The sequence below is a fragment of the Strix aluco genome, chromosome 1, assembly GCF_031877795.1.
Source record: "Strix aluco isolate bStrAlu1 chromosome 1, bStrAlu1.hap1, whole genome shotgun sequence".
Lineage (NCBI taxonomy): Eukaryota > Metazoa > Chordata > Aves > Strigiformes > Strigidae > Strix > Strix aluco.
Window position 1 is genome coordinate 130169018 of NC_133931.1, and position 27173 is coordinate 130196190.

A 27173-nucleotide genomic window follows, 5' to 3' on the forward strand; every position below is an offset into this window, starting at 1 on the left:
TCTGAAAGCACTAACATAGTATCAGCCTGTCCTGAAAAAAAGACTAGGTAGCAGGCCTGAGTTTCTCTGCTTAGTTTATTTCCTTTTCAGCTCCTCTTAATTAATTTTTCTTTTGTTATGCATGAGCAATTTTCCTTGTTTTCAACGATTAGATTAACTGCGTTTTCTAGCCCTAAATTTTGACACTCACATTTTTTTGGTGTTTCCAAGTAATTTTAAACTTTCATTTGAAAATCAGTATGAAATTCAGAAAACAAAGCAAAGGTGCACATCTTATCTAGTTTGTTCTTCAGTCATTTTACAACTTTGGAATCAGCTCCTGCTTTCAGTAACCTAAGTGGTGGTAGCCTGATTCAGATTTAAACCAAAGTCATATTTACACCATCCTGACCATGTAGAACAGACATGATCTGAGCGCAAATATCACTCACCATGTTATGGAAATATATGCATATTAACTGCAAGTTTTCCTTCACAAAGACTAACCACAAGATTGCTAGTGAGCGCAAATGCTTATTCTGAGAGCACCAGCAATGCCAGAGAGGGAGGACCAGGGTGCAGAGAAAACAGGAAAACTTGCTGAACACAGAGTAGTGGGAGAGGCTTTTACATGTGTGCATGTGCCATTTCTTCCACTCCATACTAAGCAGTTGCTATGGTTTTTCATGGCATTAGATATAATTTTTAAGCCTGAATTTAATTTACAGATGAACTTTTCAAATATATGTTGTTTTTTTGCCTATCCTGTATACAGCCCTTACCCTGAAACAGGTAGAAGTAGGAAAGACTTCCAGATAGCTACATGTAAGTATATGTGCACCCCAAAGGACTCTTAGTTATTAAAACAATCTACCTTTCAGCATACAACTGCTAAATCAGTTTAACTGTATATCTGGGATTCAGCAACAGCATTTGTGATTACTCCATGTAAACTTACTTACTTACTGTAAGTAACTGCATAAAAAGCTTTCCAAATATAACAACAAAGATCAGAATGGACCGAACCGTTAGCTAACAAAGCATATGATCTACCGCTGCATTTTTAAGAACTGGATGCAATGTTTTTTTTCAGTGATCTGTTTCAAAACTATAGCATATTGGTTATTTCCAGTTAACTTCAAACAAATAATGAACATTTTTATTAATTTTTGCACTCCTTGAAATGGCTATCTGTCATGTTCCTTCTGACATACAGAACTTCTAACACCTGACTCACCAAATTTTTAGCATATACAGATCCGGGGCTTCGAAAACTTTTAAAAGAAACACTTAAAAGTCCTTTTTTTCCCCCTTAGAAGACCTGAATTGAGGAAAGAGAATTCTCTAATAGGAATACCTCCTACTTAGATAATTATATTATCCATAGGTACATGGAAGCAGTCTACAAATGAAGTACACTCCTGTTTTCAAAGACTTAGATTAAAGGGCATAATCTAACTTGGCATTTCTGTAAAGATAGATTCTTTCTGTATTTTCCATTACTTTTTGTTTCAGAAGAATCTCGATGTATGTATAATTTTCCTTTGTGTTCTATCTGCACTTTGCTTGAATGATGTTCAAAATTGTTCTTCTGGAAGGCATGGATAATAGGTAACAGAACTACATTTTTTGCCTCCCTACATGCGCCAACATCTGGAAAAATTGTATTTTTATGATGCTTCCATTTAATGCCTCTGTGAGTTCAGATTGTTACTATTATTCCCTCTTTGTCACATAGGTGAGCTCTATTTTACCATGATGGTTCCTCATGCTGCAAAAACTTTTAGAATTCACCTCCTGCCTAGTCCAGCTGACTTTTCCAAGGCCCTTTGGTCTGGATCATTACTAAATATAACCACATACTGTTTTTTGTCTGCATAAAAAAAGATCCTCCAACACAAATCCCAAATCAAATAACTTTTTGACTCTTTTCCTTCCACAATTCCAAATAGTCACAAATTATTCTGTCACAATCTGTAATCAGATTTTCCTGGAGCTCCACTCACATTTGAGAAATATGTTTATTTTCATGAGTTTCCCTAACTTATTTTTTTTAAGCTTTTCTCAGATTTCTCTCTGTTTCTTTTGCTGCTTTTATGTTTATTTCTCCTTTTTCAGCTTAGCAACTTGATTTTGGAAATACTGATGCAAATGCTTAATTCGTTATTGTAAATAGTCTCAATGACTTCAATCAAACTCTTAAAGTTAAATGTGTTCAGGCTTGTAGGATTTTCAGGATTAATGGTACCTTCATAAATATTTCTTTTCAAAGGGAGTGAGTACAGGGTGATATTCTTTGCTTAAGAAAAATAATTTTAACTCACGTTAATATTTGTAGCCCTGCAGAGGAGACATCAGCAGCTTGGAAGATGTTTGTTACAGAAAGCAAAATTGAAATTGAAATTCTAAAGGATCATTTTGTAACTGTGGGGCAATCAAGGAAAATTATAGGAATTAAAAAATGCATTTGAAAAATAGTGCAAAACTTGTCACACGAATTGCTACTAAACTATCCATCTTGTAGCAAACCTGTATTTAGGTTCGAGCACTCATCAAATAATTTTAGTAAGCTAAAATCACAAGGACAATGTTATTAAATTCTTATGCAACAAGTAAAGCTAAAAGATGAGGACTATTCCGACCTCTCTCATATGTGTCTTACTGCTAGCCCAGCTCAAAACCATTCCAGACAATCACTGTCTAACTGTAGCATACCTTCAATTTTTCAGAGGTGAAAGAGTTGCACAGGGTATAGTTGGACCAAGTTCGGTTGCTCTCAGGATGGCGGAACCAGTTTCCAGTTTCATCACAGTATTTTGAAGCCCTCTCTGATGATAAATGGCAATAATAGTTATTTTAGCATATGCATATTACGCTTCTAAAAATCCATAAAAAAGAATTTCTATGTTTGGAAATAAAATGCCTGTGTAACAAAATCCAAAGGATTGTGCAATTAATAAAGATTTGACTGCTCTTTTTTTTCTTTTCTCAGAGATTTCTCTAATGGTATGCTTGTCATTTATCTGTCTCTTGTCTTGAATGAATGCAGTAAAGTATATATACCCAGCCCTCATTCAGATGCAAGTATTCATGTGATAATAATGCATTTAACAAGGCTGTTGAAAGCTGTTTATGGAAGAAAAAGTAATGTTAGGCCCTGACGGAAGTGTGCACAGCCAGGCAAACACAGTGGTGTCTGCATATCCTTAGTTCTCATCCCAACCTGCAATATTGATGTTGGAAAATGAATGTGCCCACTGGCTAGCATGCAAATCTAACTTTTTGTCTTCAAACCTGACACTCACTAGGACATGTTGTTATCCATACACAGACACTAACAGACTGAATCTTGCAGCAGGGTTTCAGGTATCAAGGGAAATAAGTAGTTAAATTATTTTTTTAATAATTGAAAAGTGTAGAGAAAAGCAGTGTATAAACCAGAGCCTGGGTGCTGGAGACGGTGACAGCCCCAACCCTGTGCTTATGCAGAGGGGTGGAAGAGTCCTGCCCGCCCCCTGTGCCAGCTAAATCCTGCCAGGGGTGAGTGGGAGCACTGTTCATTTTCCTCTGAGGCTGCAAAACATGAAGGCACTGGGAGAAGCAGCCTCACAAACGCTTTGGCACAGGTCCCAGGTGTCCAGCTGAATTTAAAATGGCTGCACAGTTCTCTGTTTAACTAATCTGATGCGCGTTTGAACTTTCCACGTGTGCCTCTGGTACTGGTTCCCGTGCCGCAGGTTGCTCTGGCATCCTTCCCGAAAGCCCTGCCATACAGATTGCTCTCCAGGCTTGTGCTCCTTCACGCATGTCCTTTTACTGTGGCAGGGGGACGGTTGGGGCTTCAGCACCATACAGCTCTGAGGGATGCCTGGAGCCGCAGATGTGTGCTGTACCACAGTCCTCCCAGCCACGCTCACATTTCTGCCTGGGAAACCCTGGGTGCTGCAGAGCAGACAGTCACTCCTAATCACCTGTTAAGTTTTGGACTAGTTCCTTTGGCATTCCCTCAAGCATTAGCCACATGGGAGTCACCGGAAAGTTTGCCCAAGTAAGAAAGGCAGGATAAGATCAGAAACTTAAATTATGTGATGCTTTCTTAGGTAGTGACACAGCTGATTATTTATGAAAAACACAATATTTCAAGTCTGACTTTTTAGATAGTCTAAAAAGCCTAGTTTGACCTCCCTTCGCCTATTATAGCTTTATAATTTTATTAGCTTTATACATATATTATCAGCATTTCCAGTTAATACGCTTTTACAGAGCCAATTACCTTTTGAACATGCACATCTTCACTTTTTGTGTTCCACATTTGCATTTATTTTTCTTAATCAGCTCCCATAATTAATGATTCTATTAATTTGGAAGATTCATATTCCCTCCATATACCCTAAGGAAAGCAATTGATCATACTGGCAAGGTAAGGATTCTACAGATTGAGCTATCTTCCCCTGACTAAAAATAGACTTTATATAGTGCTATTGCATAAAAAAACCCAACAGGACAATCCTCCACAGCATACTTTTGAAATCACTGTGAGTTTCAAACCATTGTTTTGGGGGACTTGTTGAAAATCAATACGTGTATCAACAACACCAAGAGGAACAGTACATGTTATCTCAGCCTTCCATCGGTGCAGCTTGGAGATAATCTCAGACTGCCTGTGTAGCAATGTTCCTGTTGTACTTGTTGCCAGATATTATCTAAAGCTGGAAAAAGTTTTCAGTCATAGATAAAAGATTAATGGTTACACTACCACGGAACACAGTGTACAAACTTCGTAGCTACTCTCATGCACTCTGCAAAATACATGGCTTTTGTTAATATGCTATAGAATATAATGGTAATATCATCTATCATCTCTGTACTTTAGTGCCTAGGTAGGCACTCTGCTGAAGTTTAATGTGGCCTCTGTAAGTTAGAGACAAACCCGTTGCCTCATAGTTTTCCTTGAAGCTAGACAAACACAACTGATCCTAGTCTGGAAGAGGCCACAGCCCACAGAATTCTTGCTGTGATGTTGTCAGAGTATGGAACTGTGGGATAAGCCTCCCTGCTGTCCATCCCAGTGACTCAAACAGGTCAAACATCTCTTCTAAATCTATGATTTTATACAGAAATAAAGCTGTGAGTCTGTAACCCAACCACAGTTCTACTGCACTTTATTCTACAGTGGCCCAGTAGCAGGTGTGGGATTATGAACCTGGGCACATGTTGGTTTTTATGCTAACCAGAATCTAGTAAGCTCTGAAGAAATACACAAGTGTATAAGGATGGGTGAGGCAATACTGGCACAGCAAAATGGAATTGTGTGGTTTTTTATTCAAATACTGTGTAAACACTGATTTTTTAGGCTCTGTCTGTACCCTATCAGCTTGGATAGGGCACCACTTGGGCATCACATTATTCAAAGTAGAGGAAGAGTGACATTGCATGGGATTCATCTCACCTGACTTTAGCACCCTTAAAGTTATGCAATTCATAGGCAGTTGTGCAGGCTCTCTGTAGTTAGCTTATAAAGACAGACACTTCAAGAACTGTCTGGGAAAAATGGATGAGAGAAATCTCATCCACAAGGTCAGTTTCATGGGAGTAGTGAAGTGTACAAAAAGATTTATCGTCAGTAATAGTTTTGCATGTGGTATTCTTTGTGCTACCAATAGTGCTCTTATATTTTCATAAAAACAACTCAGTCATTTATATGTAACAAATATCTTAACCCAGTAACTCTGGATAAGCATGACAGCTCTATCAGTTTTTTTACAATTAGACCAACTCTATAGCTAGCACACATTAAAAGAGTCAACACCATTTTTTTATTTATTGTTGAGTTATAAGCTGGAAGTAGAAAGAAGTTTTCCTCTGTTGCAGTGCATGCTCAGCACATACCAGACACTGGATTCTTTGCCATTGTTTGGACAGACCTGTGTGTGTAGTGCTTAGTTTTGCAGATGAGGGAATTGCTGATGTATCAATTGCTGATGTAAGCAATATAATGCAATGGAGACCCTAGAAAACTTCAATTCTAGTGTTTTAATAAGTGAAGAATTCTCACTATCATCAGAATGCCTCAGTCAGCAGAACTGGAATCTGTATCTGGGGGGATAAGAATTGATTTTTAAAATACAACTGTCAAGCTTGCTAAGAAGCAGGACAGAAATACACAGAACAGTAGGGGGAAAAGAATAAGTTGGACAAAGTGTTCAGATTTGCTTTATTTATCACTGTCTAAATGATAATCACTTCAAGACACGAAAATGGACCAACAGAAATCCAGAGCTGGGTTTCTTTGCCAGGGTCAGGAAATTTGGATTTTGTGGCAGCAGAAGAAGGGATCTCCCAAGCCCAGTCGTCTGTACACTGCTCAGGGTGCTCCAGCAGGTCCCCAGGCCCACTGAGATGCTGCTCCTTGCTTGCAGCCCGCAGGCACATCACCCTGCCGAGGCACAGTGCTGAGTGGGAAAGAGCACATGATGGACTGTGTACTCAGGAGGGGAGACCACAGTTGGGGAGGTGAATTAGGGGATGCCTGAGGAAGTGGTCTCCCTGCCTGTCAGGAGCCAGGGGGGTAGAAGGAACCGCACCTGCTGCTGCAACCAGAAGGTCTCTCTCTCTCTCTCTCTCTCTCTGGTTTCTCATCTGCAATGACTGCTCTTGTCAGCTTGGCAACCTACTCAGCTTTGTGCATTTTGCCAGCTGTGAGAAGGGTGAGCCTGTGTCCCTCAAATCCAGTCCCTGGTGATCATAGGCATCACAGCTGGTAAATTCAAAAGGGTCTGCAAGAGCTACTCAATCTGTTCCCCCTTCTCCTGCATGGAGCATTTATCCTTATTTCTCTAAAGGTATTTTGTAAGAAAGACAAAGCAATTCAGAGACAGCAGTATGGCACAAGAAGAGAGGTGCAGAGGACACAAATACTGCTGTGTCTCTGCCCCCTCAGCTGCTGTGATCCACACTCCAGAGCAAGGGGACCTCAATCCCTCTAGTCAGTGTCAGAGCAGGAAGGCAAGGCTGTACTTCCCTGCTTCTCAGTTGTGAAAGTTAACAACACATTAAGCATTATTTGAGGTAATTGCTTATGGATACATATGGATCTGTTTCCAAATTGCACTTCTAGAAACTTTGCTCTTAGAGCCACATGAAGAGTTCTAAGTAACTGGTTTACAAAATGGAACCAAAGACAGAAATGCAATGAAGTGAAGAACTGAGTAGAGTTTTGCTAAATACAGCCTTGGATCACAAAGTTGGGCAGGGCTTGCTCCCTGCTGGGGTGGCTACTAATCTTAACCACTACTCTTTGCCAAAGAGGAAAGGGAGAGAAAATGAAACTAAAAGGTACGACTGCCACTGCGCAACTTGCACATTCAGCTCCATTGCTATATGTGACTGCACCAAATTAATCCTGACCAAACGCACCATGCAGGGAGTGAGGTGGGTAATATAACACTCTCCTGTCACAAACCCAACAGCCTGTGCACAGCACAGGGCAATGCTCTGCTCCTCCTGCTGCCCCCAGTAAATCTGCCTTGCTAGAAGGCTGTTACAGCCACAATATATTTTCCTTTTTTTATTAGCAAGAACATTACCAGCATGAATTACATACTACATTCCTATCAAATTCAATTCCTAAAAATTTCAGTGTGACCTGGAACAAAGGGATTACACCAAAGATTAACATGGATAAATGATGAATATAAAATACAAATCAAGAGAAACTGTACATGTTGTCTGAATAGGGGAGTATAAAACTCAGCTCTGTTCAGAGCTTCACAGTCAGGAGTGGATGAGACAATGAATCTCCTGCTGTCACTGGAGTTAAAGCAGTAGGTCTCGGTATGTTTTCCAGACAAATTGATTTTGTTTTATGCATTATCACATTACGTGTGATGGTCATTGTGAGAAAGAGACTGCTACAAGAGGCAACAGTTGTTTATTGAAAAGGACAAAGTTGTCACAGCTTGTAAAGAGGGGTTTCTGTTTGTCTGTTAGCTTTAAGATACTAATTTCCTTTCACAGGATAGAGCTTCCTCAGGTGGGGAAAGAAGTGTGGGAAGCCCTAGGTAACTGAACAGACTAGATTATCACAGTGTTCCTTCTTTGAGAACACAGATTCCTATCTAGTAAGAACTGATGTAAATTCAGTGAAATAAGTGGGACTACATCTAGTAGTTAGTTGTGAAGCTGCCAAACACAAAATGAATGGAGCACTGAGCATGTTCTCCATCATTTTCCTTCTGGGTCCTTTTCTCCAGAATATGATTTGTCATTATTTACTTTCTAACATACTCTAGCAATTTGTTCTTGGCATTGATGCTGAATGTTGTTGGGGGTTCAGATATAGAGAACTGGTATACAGCACCCACAGGTGCAGATGGGAGGAGGATCCGACCTTATGTTGCCAGATTATGTTTCACTTTTCCAGTTACAAATGAAGTAAGTATCAAAGCACAAAAAGAAAGCTGAACGACATCATTTTATTCCAGGACTCAAAGCTATACATGGCCTTAAATGAAAGTAGCTTAGCCATCAGTGAGCTGATACACAGTGGTTCTGCAGATCTCAGTGCAGTCCAAAGCAGCACAGCATGAAATCCTTGTTTCAGAAGTCCATGGAGTTACTTGCATGCCTAAAATGCATGCTGAGGTGGTTTGATATCATGAAGACTTAATGGGAAGGAAATCTGACAGGCATTGCAGTTTTCATCTTGTAAAATCATTGTTCTTTAGGATGAATTTTCTGTTTCTCAGCAGAAAATCTAGCTTTATTTTGCTTAACAGGCATAAGTTACCAAAGGAAATAATGATTTGTGACACAAAACCTGACAGACTTCTCAGGACAGCTGAACCTGTGCTTTTGACCACCTGTAAGTGGCAGCCACTTCCATTAGCAGTTGAAAGACTTCTAGTCACCCCCATGACTTCTTGTCTCCCTCCTCCTTTATTAAGTCCCCGTGTGACAATCAGCCATCTCTAAAGCAAAGGCTGGTTACCCGCTGGTTTGATGCTGCAGCAGTAATATGTGCTGGGTTACTCAACAGCTACTCTAGGAAAGTGGCTCTGGCTCAACCAGGAGCTGCTGAGCTGCTGTCAAGCCAGGGAAACAGTGTTGACTGACTGGGATGAAGGCAAAGAGGCTGACAGAGGTGCTGACAAAGAGAAGCGAGATGTGCCAGGGGAAAATACTGAGTCCAGAAGACCACAGGTATTGTTGCTAAACAGGACAGGAGAGAGAACAGAGAGAAATTAAATACTGGGGGAGACTTTTCCTCCTATGGTTATGTACAGAGAACAGGAGTACTAAAAAATTCTCAAATCTGTTTAAAGCATGACAGAAAGAGTAATCGCAGTACACACACACTTTGGGCCAGGCTATGCAGCATGCATCTGTACATCAAGGAGTGATCTGCAAACAGCTGTATGAGCCACAGACCTTGGCGTTAATAAGAATTTATAAGTGGAACGAGATGCTTCTTCATGGATAGCTTCAAGTGTTACTTAGCGGAGCAATCAGTTCAGAACAAGCCACTGAAGACAAGTGGGCAAGTGGAAAAGCTGGGAATAGGTGGTTTGGAAGCAAGCAGGAGAGTGGCTCTGTAATCACTCCCATGCACTGAGGGATGAGGACCTTGAGTTGTGGGGAGACTTTTGTAATCACAGCACTGCCCAACACCACCTTTTGCAGGTATTAGCTCATCAGCGCATGGAGTATACATAAACTAGGACTGTTAGTGCCACAATTTTTTTTTCTATGAAAACCATGGAAGCAGGGAAAGTAGAAGCCTTGTAGTAAATTGTCCTATTATCACGAACAAAACGGGGGCTGAAGTGAAAGGTTCAGACCCCATCCAAGAGGCACCTCTAACATGCATGTAGGAAAAGGCTTGAGTTATCTCAGGATCCAGAGCCTCAAGTTCTCTCCTGAATGTGGGCATTTCTGTCTGGGAACTGAACCAAGTTTGGCCAATTCTGTTAAAATGCTCTTCTGGTATCTTTTGTGCAAGTAGCCTAATGGTTGAAGCAGTTGCCCATGGAGAGGGAGACCTAGGTCAAAGGTACCCCTCCAGTTGAGGGTCTCAGCTTCTCAGCCTATTTCCCCCCAGGTGCTCCAATGAATAGCCATGAGCATGGCCCTGCTGCAAGACTTCTCCTTGAAAACTATGACACTGTACAGAAAAGGCGTCAAGACTAAATGTGTCAGAAAGCAAAAGGAGGTCACAAAAGACAAAACTTTGTGATTCAGTGCCTGTTGGGTGTCTCAGGGATGTAAACTGCTGTAAAGATTTGTGGGGTAGGTCTCAGAGTATTCTCACAAGAGATGGACAGTCACAGTGCCACGTAAGCTCACTTCCCAGGCACACAAATTCTGCAATCCATTCTGCCCAATGCCTACTTCCACTGGAAAGGGGGAGGTTCCTCCATCAAAGCTGGGATGCAGATTTGAATCCCCTCATACTGGGGCTGACACCAGAAGTTTCCCGCTTGCTGGGTGAATACTCTAATCATGAATAGCTTGATTTATAAAGAACAGAAATATCAGTCAATCTGGCTGCTACTGTAAATGGGATTCAGCAAAATGCATACTGGGTCTGAGCCAACCTGAAAACTCCTCTATTTCTAAACAGGTAACAAGCTCAACAAAATGAACAGTTTTAGCTAATGGTACTGGATAATTAATTCACAGCTATGCAATAGTCTGTTTCCTTACTTTCCAGTTGGGCACATACATTTTGGTTTAACCTTGTTGAAAATTTTTAGATTTATATACCCTCCTCCCCAAATGTTTAGTTTCATAGTTTTTAACTGCAATTGGTACACTGTGTCTATGCTGGATTTAGCACACTGTGGCATCAAGCACCGCCTACAAGCAACATGTCCTGAGCGTGGAACACACAAGTGTGTCTTTCTTCAAACAATACTCTTTGTGGAGTTATACTTGTGTCTAATATTTCCTAATATTTCTGTCCTTGGTTTTTCTTTTCATTTGTTCTTTTAAATGTTCTTGAATTACTTCTCTTAGTCTGCATGGCTGCTAATATTTGTATGAAGAATTCAATGAACAACTGAAACTTGGAGACTGAAAGAACATTATTTCTGTTCATCTGCTTCCATAAAATGATATTTTCCAATAAAAACTGAACAAAGAACATGTTGATACATATTTTATGCACATAAGCATTTTCTCTTCATTATAAAAACTTAGAATGAGGTGCTAAAAATGTTTTGATATTATAACTAAGTAGTTAATATATTCATAAACTAGGTTCCATAAATCCATGGGTAATATTTACATAAATAAATATAAAATATTTTACAAATGAAAACATATAAATTAAAAAACCCAAAAGCTTGACCTATTTTAATTTCAGCCAGACTCTCTGAGATTTCACAATGCTGCAAAATGCCACTGGAAACATGCTTCCACTCAACAGCATGAATGTTCTGAAGACTTCCTTAGAGTAAGATGATAAAAAGAAATACTGTACCAGTTGGATCAAAGTCTGGAAAATAATCCGGACAATTCTGAGCAGTGATTCTTCCAGCAGGGGTGTCATCCCAGCACAACCAGCCATCCCACGTTCGGTTGCAGAACAAACCTGGACATTTAAGAGGAGTGCAGTAGTTAATTCAACACACAGTCACTTCTGAACCTGCTCTGTTATAGCCTCTCAGGGAATATTGCCATCTGCAGACTTGTTAGAAATAATCCTTGTTACTTCTACACTTTGAGTGGCATTCAGGTGCTACAAGGTACTTGTTTTTGCTGACCTGATGTTAGTGGTGTTCATTTTGCTGGAAAGTAATGTTTTAAAACTTGTTGAACCAAACTTTGAATGTAGGGTCTGATTGTATAAATTATTTTTGATCCTTCTTCCGTCCTTAGCTGCAAGTGTGTACACACACTAGTGGTACTCAAAGACCTTACAGACATCCACTTTTCATTTCACCTTCTGCTGTTCAGTAGGACCAAAAATCAAGTCTTTGAAATGTAAATGTCAGAAGGGCTTACAGGGACGTCCCAGCTAAAAGCAACATTGGCAGAGACAGTTCCCTGTAGGGTTGTTGCATTGCTCCACACCAGAGATCGGTGACATAATTACAGATGCAGTGAAGAAGGTGAAAGACCTATCTGTAAGAGGCTAATTCTGCCTGCTGATGGTTGTCTGTGTAGGCATGCTGTGATCCTGTCCTCATCATGCTCCTTCTGGGAAGGTAGCACTGTGGAAGCTGTGTCCCCTACAAGGACTCTTCTGAACTCCAGAAATGGCAGCCATGCTAGGGAGGCAGAACACAGCTCATTCTTGATTCCCACTACAGAGATGTTACATACTATGGTCCACAGAGACTGTGTTATAAGACTGCTTGCTGTAACACAATTTTCTGTCTTATTGTGGATTTATTCAAGTAACACATTAAAAAACCCCTGTATTTCTTAGTTATTTTCCATTAAAAATCAGTTTGTGTTGGGGAAAATATATTTATCATCATGACCATCAGGTTAAAGGGAAATACAGTGAGAAGATACATCTTGCCTTTTTTTGCTCTGGTCCAAAGGGAGTTTCAGAATTACTGTTATAACCATGTAGGTTGTTTTTGAAAGAATCATGTGGAAGGCACCTAATAACCATTGAAAGTTAATAAAATGTGGGCAGCTAATTGCTTCTGGTGTTTTTGAAATTATTCACAGTTAAGATTTCTTACTGATGCAAGAAAGCTGTAAAAAGACATCTGAATTGTTCAAATTTGCACCAATAATTGGTTTTAAGTCAAAATAGTGGTGGATTACAAATTGAAAGCATAAACCATTCCAAATTAATTTTTTCCCAATTAGATGCCTAGCAAAAAAGATATTTTTATGAACACATTTTCTTAATTAGCTAAGAATCTATGCACTTCTATTTTTCCATTGTCAAGTTAAATGTGCTAATGCTACTTCTTCACTTAATTAACCAACCACTGTATCAGCAGTTTGTTATCTTCAGGCATTCCCATGTTTTCTAGCTTTGAGATGTATCTGAAAGACTTTTAGGAATCACTTTGTAATACCAAAGAAAAAGAAGAGTAGAAAATATTTGCAACTTGAGTTTGTGTCTGAAAGACACTGCAGAATGGGGTTGGTAGGAATTTCTACATTTAAATCCTTTGCCTTGCCTGATAAAAAAAAATAAAAATCATTGATGTTGATCTATACATTGTGGAATGTGTCTTTCAAGGTAAGTAACAGGATATATATGCACACATACATCCATAAATATATACACACACACATTGTAGTACCACTATTATTTGCCATTTCCCTTTCTATTAATCTTAGTATGTGCCTCATATTCGATAAAGATGCATCCTCAGTGCTTTATAAACCTCTTTTTGCTAGTGTTACTGCTGAATATGGAATACCTGGCACATCTGTGTTGGTACAGAGCATGGCAGCTATCAATCAATACAAAAATGACAGAAGAACGAAACAGTGAGCAAAGCAAACAGAATCACATTTCTATTCAAGAGAACACTGTTGACAATTGGTTCTTTGTGTGAGCTTGCTGAAAGGTTCTGGACAATGTCATTCCATAAGCAAGAACAAGAGACATTCAAGCGGCAAAGCACTGAGCCAGAAATGTAGGTGACAGGGGTACTGTCTGCATGGGCGGGAAGAGCTGTTTATTCCCTGGGCTTGTTCCAGGCTTTTTTCTTTCTCAGCACTTAAGAGGATGCTAAGTTAGTGGGAATTTGACTACTGCTTACCTGAAGGAAATTGCACCCCGAGGAAGACTGTGCAGAAGAAAAAGTTTATAGTGATATAAGCAAGCATGGTAATAGACAAGCGGATTTCTTAAAAAACTTTTTTACCTTTTTTCCTATACGGAGGAGCTCTGTTCATCCTCTCATAGCATTTGAACTGTGAATCTATTATCTTCTGTCGTATGACTGAATTTTCAGTTACTACAGGCTCTAATGTAGGGTCAGTATAATTTACAGTAGAAGAAAGACTTGGAACCATTCTCTGTACAGAAAGGAAAAACTGTTAGTATAAGTGAATAAACTAGGGGGATAAAATAAAAAGTGAGGATCAGAAACCTCTATTATATATGCTTCAAAGGCTTTTTATTTGCAAATGTGTTTAGCATTATGACAGGCCTTCTACTGCTTGCAAAGTAAATGCTGTGTTTTTACTACTTTACCTCACCATAAACTCAGGATTTTAACCAAGCTCTTTTTCTTGGCAAAACAGAGGACCATTAACTACTTGATAAAGTCTTCAAATGCTTTTCATTTAGCTTAGCTATCTGCAAAAAAATTTGTATATGCCCAAAGTTACACCCATTTATTTCTGCCCACTTGTGCTGATTTCTCGCCAGACTGCCCAAAGTATCTCAGTGCCACAGATTATTCCATGTTTAATGTCACCTGATTTGAGCTCCTTCAACTGTTAAGGTCATAGAAACACAGGGCAGAGAGTTTAAACTTCACTACCTGGACTTAGCTCCTAGTTAAGTACCTAAGCAAAGTGTCTCTACATTTAAGAGTCTGAATAGCAAGTTTTTCTTTGATCAAGTGGCATCTTCCGACTTCTCCCACTCCCAGCTGCCTGCAGGGCAAAGGGAAGGGTCGTTGCCTCTGGAAGGCAAAAATCTCAGGTAGGGAGGTCAGCTATCTTTTTTTTTCATCCATCCATTTATCCATCCACCCACCCACCCATCCATCCCTCCCTCCCTCTGTTGCACAGCCCAGGCCTGTGAGCCAGGGTCGAAATAAGACCGTGGAGCTTTAGTTAACTCTGTTCTGCCTTAATCCTGTATCATCAGATCACTTCTCTGCGTGAAGGTGATAGGAAAGGATTAGTTCCTCTGCCTCCCCAAGAAAAAGCAATGCTGCTGTAGCACTTTCTTTGATGACCCTCTATTTTTCCCTGTACTAAACCATACTAAAGCCATCACAAACACATACAGAGTCATTTACAGGCTGCTTCAAAACTTAGGACTCTTATAAACACATAAACTTGATGTTTTTAGCAGCAAAACCTAGTAAACAGATCTTTAAGCAAGCATTTGTAGTTGTTCACACTGAAAACATGATAGGTTTGAAATTTTTTTATCATGTATCACAAGCAGTTGTATCTCATTAATACATTATTTTTTTCCCATTTGCACAATTAAAACACCTTGGTAAAATACACAGCAAAACCACAGTATGTTGGACTTAGTTAAAAAAAAAAAAAGTCATTGCTTTATCCTGATACTTCTGTGCCAAACCATCTCAGTTTAATCTTTTTATACTCTTACACCTAATCAATTATTTTTTCTTAATCTAATCTCTTTTGATACAAACATTTTAATTTTCAACTGTACACAGCTACTATCTGAAGACTGGAGGACAGTGAAGGCAGTTGAAATAAAATGGAAAGAATAAGAAGGAAGATATTTTCTGGCAGAAATAATTTTATATAAATTTTATGTGTATGTATACACACACACACACATGCACAAAGATATACTTAGACAGTGAAGCCATTTGGAACATTTCATCTGGCCATCCAAGTGAAAAATTAAGCATCTAGAAAGGCAGAACAGGAAATACAGAATGAAAACCAAACATCACAGATCCCTCACTTATGAAAAGATTAAAGGGAGTAGATGGAGTCCATAAGGATCATTTAAAAACCAACCAAGCAATATCATAAATCCAGTATGTAGTGTAGGAAAATGCAGATGAGGTTCTTCAGACAACCTCAGGTCCCTCTTAGCCCTTCAGGTATGGCCACAGGCTTCGGTACTTCTCTGAAGTGATTCATACACCACGCTTATTTTTTCCATTCTTATTTTGAATAATAACTCCAATCTGTTTGCATTCAAAAGAGGAATAACAGTATCATAAATGAAAGATAGGGTGAATTCCATTGCATCGCCTCTGTTCTCGACAATGCCTCTGTTATTCTGGGCCAGTTTGAGAACACATGCACATTTTGAAACCATAACCATCTGATTATGCTTAGAAAACATCACCAATTTTCCCTGCCCTGGAACAATGCTTTTATTTTAGTTTTGTTTTCTTCTCGAAAGGAGATGATCTGTTCTTCACATCTGTTTGACCAAACATATCAAAATCATTTCACACTGACAGAGACCAGAAAGACTGGTGTTGCTGGCCATAAATAGTGTTGCAGTTTCATTTGCTTTATGTGTACAGAATAAAGCACAACACAGATATGAAACAATTGGCAAGTGCCAGCTACACAGATAGAAACTGTAGAAATTGTTCAGTGAACATCTTTCCCCGATTCTAACTTCTTTTGGAGCCTCTTTTACACACCATTTTTAAAAGGACAGACCATTTCCAGAAGATTGCATAATACAGAAACATATAAGCTGAAATCAAAAGTAAGATATGCTGTCAGAAAATGAATGGTTTATTTACATCTTTTAACTGGTGAAGATGTAACAGTTTGTAACTAGGGATGATGATTTTGGGGGGTAAGATACAATTCAGAGACCAAAGACACCTTACACTTAAAAGTCAGTTTCATAACTTGAGGTGTGTAAGGGACGCAGCTGTGTGTAATCCAATTCCTGAAGAAGTCAGCTCTTGTTGGGTACAGGTTAATGGGAATATTTTAATACTTGGAGACAGAGAGTACCTGGGGTGGTGGACGGGATAAATGTCTTGGATTGCGCACAAAATTATTTAAAGGGGTTAAGCATGTAACCAGGAGGAATACCCATTCTACTGCCTCTTTACAAAGCAATCATGGCCCATCTGAAATTGCTAGCAAAATTTCGATTGCCCACATTTGGGTCAGGAATTCACACAGAGGGATTAAAAATACGGATGAGACTGCATCACTAAAGCTCAGAGGAAATTACTTCATCAGCAGAAATCACTTAATGGCCTGTAGTAAATCTAAAGCAAGTTTGGATAAAAACTGGAATAATAATATTAGATTACAGCTGTCTCTTAAATTACCTATTTTTTTTCCTTTTTACCAAACACAATTTTCAGATTTTCAAAGTTAGTTGCACAAAAATCTTTCCAGGCATTTTTTATGTAATTGAATAGCTTCTGTGCGAAATCAAATTAAGGGGTTATACGTAGGTGTGTTACTGGTATTGTTAATCTGTGATATGCCCATTAAAGGTACTCTTCCCTTTGATTGCTATTTCTCACTTCTGTTTGTCTAGATTTGAAAAGCTGACCATGGAAGTCTGAACAATATTTTCTTCTACCTTAAAATCAGATGACCATTTCAGCAGACTAATGAAAAACTAATTTGGTGCATTGCTGGAGGTTGAGCAGTCACATCTCTGTTTGCAATGCTGGTGTTTTCTACTGCATGTAGGAGAATCACACGTCCACCACCACTCCAGGACTCGAGCCTAAAGCCTGGCCTCCCCAAAGTCAGCCAGTGGACTGATGATCCAGCCTTATATTCTTGGGGCTCAGTCAGACAAAAATCTTGATAAAGTTTGTGATGTCAGATATTATTACTCATTTTAGTCTTCTTGCGCTTCTTACTGTAGGGCTCAGGAAAGGGCAAACAGGGCAGAAAGAAATCTCTGGGTCATTATTCTCTTATCAGAGTAGCAGGAGCTTGGGCGTGGCTACATGGCGGGGAAAGCTTACTGTGTATTATGCTAATGGGAGATGCTGGGAATGTCCATGAGTCTCTGTGTGTCTGTGTCTGTGTGTGTGCTCTCATGCAATTAATGTTAGGAATCATCTCTGCTACTACTTTTAATTACTATATCTAGGTATTTTAGGAATTAAGTTTTAAAACACATATTTTCACCATAAAAAAAGCCAAGATTAAATCATTTTCACCTGGTTACTATCTACGGTATTGAACAAATTTTGAATGTTCAGAGTCCGCTACTGCACATTAAAAACCCTTCCCATCCATCCATCAGTTACTTCAGATGGAAATATAAATGATGTTGATACAATAAAGGAATGCCTCATTCATTTATAAATATTCTTTATTAAAGAGAAAGAAATAATTCACAACTTAATAATCAGGATGTGTTCATAGCCTGAAAATGACTGGTATGATTTCTTCAGAAGAAAACTGTTTAAATGATGTCCTATGCAGCAGTTTAGCAGCCGTACATATGATGTCACTCCTAAAAGTCCAAGTAAATGACGTCATACATACGACCACCAAGCCACCACGTGACAAATGACTGTTATAAGAAAATGAATTATCATTACAAAGAGAAAAAACAGGCTGTTGGGAATGCTGAAGTTCACTTTATACCTAGAATTGATAAAGGAATCTAGAGAAAGCAATTTGGCTTCATTATTAAACTATATTGAAATGAACAAATAGTGCCCGGGTTTCTGTAAGACAGACACCTGCTATTAACTTGTGCAAGACTGTGTCCATTTCTGCAAGACAGAGTCCAGATAAAGCAAGCATAAATTTCCTTCTTTTTTTTCCACAAAACATTGGACATGATGAACAAGCATCCCCAAATATTTTTCTTCCACCATCAAGGAGCTTGAAGTATACTAACTGTTGACTATACATGACATTTAGGAAAAGAAGGTATTTGCAGCTTTCTTTGCTTTTGTTTTTTCCCTCCTTCCACTAAATACAGTAATTTTGCAACATTTATTGTTAAGCTCAGTCAAAATATATTTAAAATTCTGGATGCTCTAAGTGTTTGTTATTGATTTCGATAGCTCAAACATTCATTTGGTACAAATCTTTTAAAACTGCTATGTGTAATCACCACTTTGTGAGTCACTAAACTCCTGTCCTTCAATACATCGTATCTTTGAGCGAGAGCTCAGCATGATTTAGACTGGTTGCAGAGCCCCTCTCATGCTTTGATTATGTTTGAACTACTTTTCACAGCTGCTAGTGTTAGGACAGGGAAGAAAATGACTGATGCCTTAGGAAGGTCATTAGTGCATGGTACTCAGTGAACATAAGAATAATTTCTTATCCATCACAAATGCGCTAGGAAACAGCAGACCATTTCTTTGGGGAAATACCTCAGCATGACATGTTTTACTTAGCCACTGAATGTTAAAATTTTCCCATACTCAATTGCTGTTAAGGAGGATGGAAATCACAGTAGGATCCCATGTGACTTACATTGCAGATTTTGGCAGCTGTTTAAACAAGCACGAGATTATCAGCTACAGTAGGTGAAGACAAGGCACTTTTAATGAAAAGCAACTCATGAACCTTACAGTTCTTTTCCATTGCAGCAGGATTTGCTCACAGAAGGAAGCTTTACTCCCAGAGTAACCTGATGCAGACTACTTCATGGGTTTTTGCTTGCAGCTCTGATTATCATCTTGTGAGAGACCTCTTTAGGGCAATCAGCTGCATAGCAACATTCTTGGTTTTTTAAAAAGCAAAGATGGAGACAAAAAGTCCTGGTCACCCCTGAGACTGGGTGAATAGAACACAATACCGCATTCCTCTCCCTCTTGGGAAACTGTGAGCAGCTCGAGTCTCAAATTCTCACACTAATTCTCACCACCTTACATCAGCAACAGCTTGCTTTCCTGAGTTTTCCTCGTGTGAGAAGGGCTCCAGAACTTGCAAGTCCACTTCCTTGCAGCTTGAAGCAACCCATAGTTACAAAGGGAAATGTGCACTACAGACCAACAGCTTTCAAAGCCATGGTCTCAGGTAATGAGACCCTGGGGGATCTCATCATCCGAGGATGGTGAATCCCCTGAGCTTCCAGTGATACCAGACAGCAAGCAAGTCTCTGATGAAGCATGCCGAAGGAGGATGTGACAGATCTTCAGCAGCTCTTCTGGCCCACCAAAGGGTGGGACCTGCTCTGGACCAGATGCTGGAAGAGCCGCTGTCTGAGCAGGAAAAGGTTTGTGCTTACAGTACCCACACGAACACGGGTTTTAGAGACTCATGGTGAGAACCACTGAGCTGGTCAGGTGGCAGGAGCCCCGGGGGCACATGACCACACTGCCCCACCAGTGCATATTACATTCCCAGCTGCGACGATGAAATAGGTACACCATGAGCAGTGCCCTCATCATAGTGGCAAACATTTTACTAATAGGCTTCTGGAGACTTGCACTATTGCAACTGTGTTTCAAAACACACCAGTTTGTGCAGTTACCAGAAATTACATTTAGGCTTTCACGTACTTAATTTTCCATGTTTTGTGAATGGGAATTATTCACAGGCCTTTCAGGAGCTGACACAATGTACCAGACTCTGTATAGCTTAGGGACTGAAGCTTGGTAACAATTTGACAGATTTGAACTTAATGAACTTGTACAATTTGTTTTTTACTCAAAATGAACTTACTTTAAAATACAATCTTGGTCTAATGGACCTAATTGAATGATAGTGTGGTCTTCAGCTGGACCATCCATTTTGTCCTTTCTGTGCACTTTGTGGTTTGTCAGGACAACAAAATTGGAATATGTGAGAACTACTCCAACAATCCTCATTTACAGGATAAGACCAAACTACCATTTGTAGGCTCTAGATGACAATTCTTACTTGACAAAATCATGCAGAGAATAGAACTGTCTTTTCTCAACGTTCTGCAAAATTGATCGGTCACACAGGAAAGAGACCCAAGCTTGTTTCCTCCTCCTCATTCTCTGCAGTTTGATGCCCCTGGACACACTGTGCAGATGTTCCATCTTTCTTGTGGAAAGAAATGTGCACTGAGGAGATGAACTAATTGCTCCAGTACACAGGGGCTCATGTACTTGAGGAAACAGATCTCAGTTACATTCTGTGGCTCTCAATAATTACCAAAAACTAGAGAGCATCAGGAATAAAGTGAACTAAGAAATAAGGAACAGTTAAATTTAATGGAATTCACTTTGAATCGTAGAGGACTATCTGGTGATGCATTATTATGTATCCAAAAGCAAGGGAAGCCATCAAAGAAGACAATAAGGAGTTAGTTTTATTTCTAAATAAGGTTTTGGAGCAATTGGTGCTTTAGTTTTTGTTTGGCAAAGGTGAGTTATTATGGACCTGTACACAGAAGAGTGAAGTGTTATGCATTCTATGCAAAAAATGACATATGTAAGAGAGATGACTTCTATTGGAAGGTACCAAAACTCCTTGGTGACAAGTCTAAAGGAGACTGTGGGGAGAGGGTGTCTATGGACACCATGTAACTATGGTCTATGACAAAACATTCAAGGAGAGATATGGGATGAATCTGAGGAAGTCTTCTGCAAAGCACTGAGACTGTATACAGAACAGAGAGTGCTCCAACACTGAGTGTGTTAGGGAATCACAGCTACACAAAGAAAAGAGATTTCAGGTAAAATCATGCCCTTCTCAATAGTGGTGACCACCGCAAGGGGGCTGGCACCTACAGTGTGACAAATGGCATAAGCAGAGAGCCTGGAGCCCAGAGGAGAAAGCAAGGACCTCAAAAGGTTGTGTTGCTTTGCAACAGCTTGCAGTCACCAGCTGGGAATGCCGGACACAGACGAGAGGATGACAGTAAACCATCAAAGTCATCAAAGAAGAAAGATCTGGAGGATGGTTTGGGGGGTGGGTTAGAGAACAGGAATGAGAGATCACCCCTGTGTCACAAATCACTTTAATTACTATATCTTCCTCAAACTCAGACAGTGGATGACATGTAAGTCCCAGGGGTTCATGGCTCTGGGAATCAAGAAGTGATTAGAAAAACCAACAGAGTGGGAACAGTCTTTTTGGAAGAGAAAGAAAGACACCCTTTCCTTGTTACAGACCACAAATAAAATGCAAAAAATTTAACATTTTCTATCAGCTACAGGTCGAAAATTTTTGGAAAAATGACTGATGACGTGTATTTTTCATATTTGATCTAACAGCAGTGTTCTGGCAAATGTCATTAAGGGAACAAAGCTTGTTCTACTTCTATGACTGTGGCTTCTCCCTTACTAGAAGATAAATTAATCTAGGAGGTGTCTAAGTAGATCACAGTATGGCCACTGCGGTGGGGAAGGAAGGAAGGAATATAGAGATTGGAACAGTGAAAATGTAAGGAAACTTGTGCTTAAGTTATCCATTGAGGTTGGAAGTTGGAGAGCCCTCTGGTGCAAAGATATCTAAAAGGAAGGGGATGCAGATCTCACTGCAGAATTTCTTAAAGAAATCCTAGTCCTGGAGTACTGAAGGAATGAGTGCAGAACTAACATTGCACACATGCTATCATGGGTGAGAGATTTAAAAGATTTGTGGACAATGGGGCAAGGATCAGCCCAGTCCTTCAGCATTGACCTATGAATCAGATGCTCAGAAATGCTGTTGACAATTTTAGTTATCAGAATATTTACAGTCCTGTCACTAGACTGGGGAAGAAAAATAATCTGGAACTGCTCCTTCAGTTGGCACTGGCTTGTTACAGGAAGAATCACTGTTTTTTGCCAAGGCCCCTGTCGGGCTGTGCAGACCAGCTGGGATTCAAACCCAGAAGGAAGCTGGTCTCTATCAGACCATTTTGTTAGAGACATCTCTGACCATGCGTGATTTCTCAGCCAGTGCATTGCTACGTGCATCTCTTGCAGGGCTATGTGGAACAGCCACAGAAGCTCACAAACACCAGAATACTCCAATATACCTCAAGGCAGAAGAATTCTGCCAAGCACAGGGATTATTGCTCAGATCATTAACTTATTCTGGAGAAATTGTTTTGAGACAAAGTTAGCAGAAATGCATTAACTCTCCTTTGTTCTTTATCCAGCTCTCCAGCTCTTCTTTGGTTGAGGGTCCTAATCCCGAACTATGAATTCAGTATTTTACCAAAGTAGGTGTTCTTTGCTGTTCTCCTGGGTTCTCCACGATCTCATTTAATTGTTTTCTTTTTACCTTCTTCTATTCATCATTCTCTTACTGTTGTCTGCTTTCCTTCCCTCTGTTTTACCCGTATAAATTTAAGTGGCAAACAGCTACATGGGCAAGTTATGCTAGGCTGAGAGAAGAGGAGGGACACAACCCAATCAACAAACCAGGGAGAGCAGTCTCTACTGTTCCCCAACATGTCTTCTAGCCCCATTTCTACAACTTATAGCCAGAAAGGATGGGAGCTGATGGGGGGACATGCACAAATGTTCCATATTCAGGTGTTGGAAGAGAACATGAGAAGCAGAGGGGTGTGAGGAGCTAACCAACAAAACCCAAGAAGAATAAGAATCAAAGTTTTCTTCAGGAACACAGAGATAAATAGTTAGATGGGGAATAAGGTGGCATCCAGCATGCAAGTTACTCATATCACACCAAGGTACAGAGGTGCTTGTTCCCAGTAAGATCATTCAGACATATTCTGACTGTTCTGTAACTGAGGCTCTGGGCAGTAGTCTCAGTTCTGACAATCTGTAATGTCTCCTATTTTATGATAATTGCTAACAATTTCAGGTTTCACAAGCAGAAATAAGAGAAAGCATTCAACTTACATGAGAGGTATTTAGTCAGGTAGAAATGAAGTTACTACATATTTAGGACAACAGTTACTCAGCCATGGTGCATACATTGAATAAACTGTTATATTCATATTAAACAGTTGAAAATACCATTTGAACTGAATACTGTTCAGTGAACTTTATAGTGTTATTTTTCATTTCAGTTGCTTTCCTAATAGCAGAGTAACTATAAACAGTGAAAATCCACAATTACTGAAGTCAGTCTAAGTCTCACACAACAAAGTTAAGGGAGTTTTCAAACAGATTAAGTTTCCATGTCACTGATATGTTGTAGCCTGTAAAACACAGAAATGAAAAATCACATGCATTACCTTTTTCTGACTTGCAGTTCTGTCTTACCAAAACCCAATGGTTTCAAGTTCAAACTTTTATGAGATATCTTATTTAGAAACTTCATTAACCTTATTTTGAAATTTATCAGTAAGGGAACTCATTCCTCCACCTGTGCAATATAACAAATATAACTCAGTACTCATTTTTCTAAACATCACCACAAGTTTAAATTTGGCAGGTGTCATGAGCAGTTCAGTTTTCTCATACTTACAATTAGAAGGATGATCAGTAAGAAGCAAGTGTGGACTGTCGTTTTCATTGTGGAATCTTCCTGCAGAGACATGTTGCAGCTGACCCTTCTGGGAATTAAACAACAAAAACAAAAGCAGTATTAGACTTTATCTGTCAAGATAAATTCCTTGTCTTTGTGTATGAGCATCTTTCTAGACTTTGGACTCTGTGTGTGTGCGCCCCCAGCCTTGCACGTGATCATGTCTGATTTCACTGGAGGCCGGTATGTTTTTAATTTGGTCTCCTCTGTGGATCTCTGGTGGTGAGTTCAGCTGATCTGGGGTACAGATCCATGTTACTATGTCACCAGCAGCAGATCTGGGTTAAGCTTTGTGTCTTTGCCAGCTGAAGCTACATTGGTTGTCCTGATTCAGCTGCTTCTAACCTAGACATATGGCTGCAGACCTATGAATAATCTGGATATTTTAAAACCAACCTGAAAACCCCAGAAAGATCTGGTTCACAGATAAGCATAATGGCAGCTCAAAAGGCATATTTATGGGCTAGAGAAAACCAGAAGTTGGGTAACCTCTAGCTAGGTGAACAAGCAAGTGTGACAGGAAAAGAGAGAGAAACTGGGAACACCACTGTGGGATTACATGCTCCCTAATGCAGTCAGCTTGGCTAAACTGTGGATAGACACAAGGCAGTGCAGCCCTCAGGCATCAAGAATGACTGTTTCAGCTGCACAAAGTACTGGAGAGGCAGAGCATGAACACGACTCCACAGGCTTGGAGGGAACTGGCTCAGCAGCTTTTGGGTTTTCTTTTTTTTCCTAAATCAACACTCATCTCGCCTTCTGGAAAAACTATCCAGGGGCCACCATGCATCATCATATTGCTTCACAGTTGTGGGAGTTCAAGCAAGCAAAGCTCTTTGCATTAACACATCGGTTTTGGTTTTATAAAAATGGAACTTCTGCATTAGAGTGGGGAACATGGATTTTGTCAAGACCCAGTGCCTTCTGGTGTCTCATGGACCACTAGTGGTGCATGGGCTGAGCAACATGCCTATAGATCACCTTCCGCCACAGTAAGAAAGACAGTGAGCACTCACACATCTTTATTTTTCAGACAGTTTAAAAACTAAGTGAGGTGTTTTCTACCCAGGCAAACAATCCTGTGAGCACCGTACATATCTGAAAGACACAAATTTAATGGGAAAAAGGCACACGGACTTGGATGTTTAGTCTGCTTGACTAAGTAGTGAGCAAAACAATCACTTGTGTAACATTCATCTCTGCAACAGCACTGCAACAGCTTTTCTCATCTTGAAATGATCTGGAAGGTCATCCATTTCTAAAGCGGAAGGAAAATATGAGATCAGTTGTAACTAACCTCATCTAAAGCAGAAATATGTAATCTCAAATGTAATAAAGGTGTGGCACTTCCAGTTCAGTGTAGCACATGTGGATGTAATCTCCTACCAGATCCAAATGGGAGAGTTGCAGTCATGTGTCACTGAGATTACATACAACACAAAGAGATGGAAAAGAGGGTTGAAAGGATTTGCCTCTAATAAGGAGTAGCCTTATTACTGCCTGAGCCTTGCCAGAATCATTCTGGTGTGACAGAGGTAACAGGACAGGTAAATGACATAGAAATAATATGTGATTATGCTGTCAGCCACATATTTGTATTTGATCAGCAATGGTAGACAACTCAAAGCAAAAATTGGACAGGTGAATCAGAGGAAAATGCTGCAATTGTCTGCATATTCTTCAGACTATTCACTGCAGTGTGTGTTTGTTCAAAACTGCTAGAAAGATTCATGAAGATACAAATAATAGGTCTTGGTCAGCTATGCAATGAGCAGACACACAAGCATGAATATAGTGTTCATACAGTTACACACTGTACTGTAAAGCGTTCTGTAGTGTGGTGTAAAGCCAGTCTGGTTGGTGCCTCTACTCTTCTTGCTAGCCTCATTAATTCTGCCGCATCTATAGGGATTTGGTAAAAAGCAGGCAAAGAAAGGACTTTGCCTTATAAACTGTCAAGAGTTTTAAAATACACAACACTTTCCACAAATGGGACAGAGATCAACACAATATTGTGACCTAGAAAACATAAGCAAAATCAATAGCAGCTGAAGTTACCTCCGATACATCTACTTTTCCTGTACTGTGTGCTGGGAGTGCTTGCAGAACTATGTTGTGTTATAGCTGTAGCTGCAGGTAAATCTTATACTCATGAGATTTTGTGAACATTTGTTATTATGTACTGAAAGAGCTATTTAAAATGTTTCTTGCTCCCGTCTCTCCTAATTAAAAAAAGCCATCTGCAAAATTTTTAACACATTATTTTCTCCTCTGTTAGCTGTGATGACAGTGCCATATGATACTACATACGAGTAAATGAGTAAGAATTATTTCCCACGCTAAATCTTATATAGTCTTGATATTTCTAGTCATCTTCTAGCCATCTCTAACCACAGGAATGGCTGACATGCTACATAAAATCCAGAACCTCTTTTTTCTTCCTCTTTTCCAGTGACAACAATTTCAACACTGTTGAACAACAATATTTTAACAATCGAAGTATAAGACCCCTGACTAAGAAGTGGCTTTTCTCTACTTTAACCAGAAGAATGGCCCGTAACACTACAGCACACTTGGGTTAGCATCAGTATTGGATCAAGAATGATGATTGCATTGAAATGAAAGGGTACATGCAGGTAAAAAGTGTTGGCCAATGGGCAGGGCAGAAACAACAGGGAGGCAGAAAGACTCAGATAAAGGAAGCCCCAAGAGATGGACTCTGTTAGCCTCTGGACAGAGGTAGAGAGCAGCATCTCCATGGCTTTGCCCCCTTCTCCAGTGATTCAGGTTCATGTGTGACATGACAGGCAAGCTGGGATGTGCAAAGCAGTACACTCAAGTGCCCTGGGTTTCGGGTCTTTTGTGCTAAACTATAATTTTTTTATACCAACTGACACTACTGCCCATGGACAGCTTGCTTGCAGCTGAAAGGAGGGTGGACAGCCCAGAGCAGCCTCATGGAGATCATAGTTGCACTGGAGCTGTGCTACCAGGAACACGGGGAGAAATCAGAAATGAGGGTGGTCCCCAGCACATACTCACACAACGACTCAACCACACATCGGCTTCATGACAGTACCTGCAAAAGCAGTTTCTCCTTGCTGCCTTCTGGCTGCTTATTACCACCTGGCTTGTGCGACCTCCGCAGCCACACTATAGGGCCACACTATGAAGCG

General features: G+C 39.9%; 1 protein-coding gene across 2 annotated transcripts in view; it reads right to left on the reverse strand.

The window, feature by feature from the left end:
- Positions 1-27173, reverse strand: part of CALCR (calcitonin receptor) — a 170575-nt gene that overhangs the window by 46354 nt on the left and 97048 nt on the right. Inside the window, exons 2-5 of one of the 2 annotated variants that reach the window (XM_074849044.1) lie at positions 23938-24025; positions 13824-13977; positions 11462-11572; positions 2695-2807 (exon numbers count right to left, since the gene is read on the reverse strand). In XM_074849044.1, the coding sequence (XP_074705145.1) occupies positions 2695-2807; positions 11462-11572; positions 13824-13977; positions 23938-24009 (450 nt within the window). In that variant the 5' untranslated portion in view covers positions 24010-24025. The remainder of the gene's footprint in view (positions 1-2694; positions 2808-11461; positions 11573-13823; positions 13978-23937; positions 24026-27173) is intronic. The other variant, XM_074849053.1, reaches the window with a different exon arrangement.